The following is a 3,247-nucleotide window of genomic DNA, read 5'->3' as shown; positions in this document are numbered from 1 at the left end:
CTACCCAGAATAGATCAGTTAGTTGACTCTACTACCGGGCACAAGCTCCTGACGTTCATGGACGCATTTTCAGGATACAACCAGATACAAATGGCCAAGGAAGATCAAGAAAAAACTGCCTTTGTCACCAGCCAAGGACTTTATTGCTACAAAGTCATGCCTTTTGGCTTGAAGAATGCAGGCGCCACGTACCAGAGACTAGTAAATCAGATGTTCAGAGAACAGATCTGGAGAAATGTAGAAGTATACGTCGACGATATGCTCGTCAAGAGCAAAGAAGAGGACGATCACATAAACGACCTCAGGGAAACATTCAACACGCTCAGACGATACTGCATGAAGTTGAATCCCTCCAAATGTGCTTTCGGAGTTTCATCAGGAAAGTTCCTTGGGTTCATGGTTTCACGAAGAGGAATTGAAGCAAATCCGGAAAAAATAAAAAGCCATTCTCGAAATGTCTTCACCAAGAACGATTAAAGAAGTGCAATCGCTCACAGGCCGAGTCGCAGCCCTCAATAGGTTCGTCTCTAGAGCAACGGATAAGTGCCTCCCTTTCTTCAAAACCCTGAAGAAGGCGTTTTCCTGGACGGAGGAATGCGAAGCAGCATTCCAGGATTTGAAGCGATACCTGAGTAACCCCCCACTATTAAGTCCTTCCAAAGAAGGCGAAGATCTTTTCCTATACCTGGCAGTATCTACCACAACCGTAAGTGCAGCTCTAATAAGGGAAGAAGATAAGAAGCAACTCCCTGTATATTACGTCAGTCAGGCCTTCGAGGGAGCCGAGGCTCATTATCCACGAATTGAGAAGATCACCTTCGCACTAATCGTGGCCTCCAGAAAACTTCGTCCCTACTTCCAGGCCAATCCAATCAAAGTAATGATGGACCAACCCATCAAGAAAGCCATGAACAAACCCGAAGCAACAGGGCGAATGGTGCAGTGGGCGATTGAGCTCAGTCAGTTCGATGTCGAATACTGCCCCCGTACAGCTATAAAAGCCCAAGTGTTAGCAGATTTCATAGCAAAATTCACCACCAACGAACAGGAAGAAAACCAGGAAGACATCTGGACGATTAATACGGATGGTTCGTCCACACGAAAAGGAGGAGGAGCAGGCATAGTTATTGTTTCCCCCCAGGAAGATGTTCTCAAATATAGGGTTCAGTTGAAATTCCCCGTAACCAATAACGAAGCAGAATACGAGGCCCTTCTAACTGGACTCAGGTTGGCTCAGGCACTGGGAGCTGAAAATGTTGTGATCAAGAGTGATTCGCAACTCGTCATTGGACAGGCCAGGGGAGACTTCGAAGCAAAGGAAGCAAGAATGCAAAAGTATCTCCAATTGACGACCCAACTAATCAGCAACTTTAACCGTGTCGAGTTCGTGCAGATCCCACGCGAACAGAATGAAGAGGCTGAAGAAGTGGCACGGAGCACCTCGACGGATGTTCCAGACATGACCAACAGATGGAAACTAAAAGAGCAAAACCTCCCCAGCATCAAGGAACTAGAAAACTTCTCTGTACACACTTCTCAAGGATGGACGAGCCCGATTCTATCCTTCCTCAAAGACGGACGGTTGCCATCAGACACTGAAGAGGCTAAGAAGATCCGCAAAAGAGCTGCCCGATTTACCATACTGAATTACCAACTTTATAGAAGAGGCTTCTCTCAACCCTACCTGAAGTGCCTTGAGGAAGAAGAGGCCAGGTACGTCCTCGAGGAGGTGCACGGGGGAATTTGTGGAGACCACATGGGGTCAAGATCTCTCGTCAGAAAAATCATGCAAGCAGGCTACTTCTGGCCAACAATGCAGCAGGACGCATCAGATTTTGTGAAGAAATGTGATAGCTGCCAGAGATATGGGAACATTCAGCGAGTTCCAGGAGAAAGAATGACGACTATCTCCTCGCTCTGGCCCTTCGCGCAATGGGGGATCGACATCATGGGCCCCTTACCACAAGGAAAGAGACAAGTAAAGTTCTTGCTGGTCGCAATTGATTATTTTACAAAATGGGTCGAGGCAGAAGCTCTTGCAACGATCACAGAGGCTCAGGTACAAAATTTTGTCTGAAAAAATATTATTTGCAGGTTCGGGATTCCAAGGACGATCATCTCTGACAACGGTCGTCAGTTCGATAGCCAAAAGTTCAGATCATTTTGCTCAGGCTTAAGGATCAAGAACAAATACTCTTTGCCAGGGCATCCTCAGGCCAACGGGCAAACAGAAGTAACTAACCGGACCCTGCTCAAGTCCATCAAGTCCCGGTTAGTGGGGGCAAAGGGAGCGTGGCCAGAGGAACTACTAGGCGTCTTATGGGCTTACAGGACGACGATAAGAACACCGACAGGAGAAACCCCCTTCAACCTAACATATGGCACGGAGGCAGTCATCCCGGTTGAAGTAGGCCTCACAAGCACCAGAAGGGAATTCTTTGACGAAAGAAGCAATGAAAAGCAGTTAAGAATGAACCTGGACGGTCTGGACAAAGTCAGAGAGCAGGCCTCTTAGAGAATGGCCAGGTACCAGCAAAAAATGGCGAGATACTACAATCAAAGGGTAAAATTGAAAAAATTCAACATCGGTGACCTCGTCCTCCGAAAGGTAACCTCAGCGACGAAGGACCCTACACAAGGAAAATTGAACCCAACCTGGGAAGGGCCTTACCGAGTTGTCCATTATTCATGACAAGGGAGCTACCATCTAGAAAACCTGAACGGAAACAAGCTGCCTCGTCCGTGGAACATTGAGCATCTAAAAAGGTATCACAGGAAATGATCCGTGGCCCCATTGTAAGAAATTACCATAGTTTTGTACCACATTTTCCATCGAAGCAAGTTATTTACATGCATTGTCTTCTGCGAATTGCGTACTTTTGTATAAGTAGTTATTCAGGATTCTATCAGTAATCATCCAGCATTTCAATCATCTCGTTCAAAAGAATTCATTGTATTCAGATCACCTTTTACGAAACTAAACAATCATTCGTCCAGATCAAAAAGACGATGGTATCCTCCGATAGGATTCACATCATCCAGATCCAAAAGACGAACTCAGTAGGAATGCTCTCATCATTCAGCTCGCAAAAGGAATAAAATTCCTCAAACAGAAATAGACATCGTCCAGGTCCAAAAGACAATGAAACCCGCATCGGGAATAAATGTTGTCCAGACCTAAAAAGACGATGATATTTATCCAAAGGGCGCACGTCGCCCCAGTAATAAAAGGAAATATTGAAATTTC

The 3,247-nt window shown here is 45.9% G+C and overlaps 1 protein-coding gene across 1 annotated transcript; it reads left to right on the top strand.

The window, feature by feature from the left end:
* Nucleotides 1-883: 883 nt before the first annotated feature.
* Nucleotides 884-2,077, top strand: LOC111996279 (uncharacterized). The gene has a single exon (XM_024028241.2). The coding sequence runs from the start codon at nt 884-886 to the stop codon at nt 2,075-2,077; it is 1,194 nt and encodes a 397-aa protein (XP_023884009.2).
* The last annotated feature ends 1,170 nt before the right edge of the window (nt 2,078-3,247 follow it).

The sequence above is a fragment of the Quercus suber genome, unplaced genomic scaffold (assembly GCF_002906115.3).
Source record: "Quercus suber isolate HL8 unplaced genomic scaffold, Cork oak 2.0 scaffold_324, whole genome shotgun sequence".
Taxonomy (NCBI): Eukaryota; Viridiplantae; Streptophyta; class Magnoliopsida; order Fagales; family Fagaceae; genus Quercus; species Quercus suber.
The sequence above is the reverse complement of the archived record's forward strand: the minus strand, read 5'-3'. Positions and strand labels throughout refer to the sequence as shown.

Bases quoted from the DNA above. Each gene is read 5' to 3' on its own strand.
- LOC111996279 (XM_024028241.2), top strand. From the start codon at position 884: ATGGACCAACCCATCAAGAAAGCCATGAACAAACCCGAAGCAACAGGG.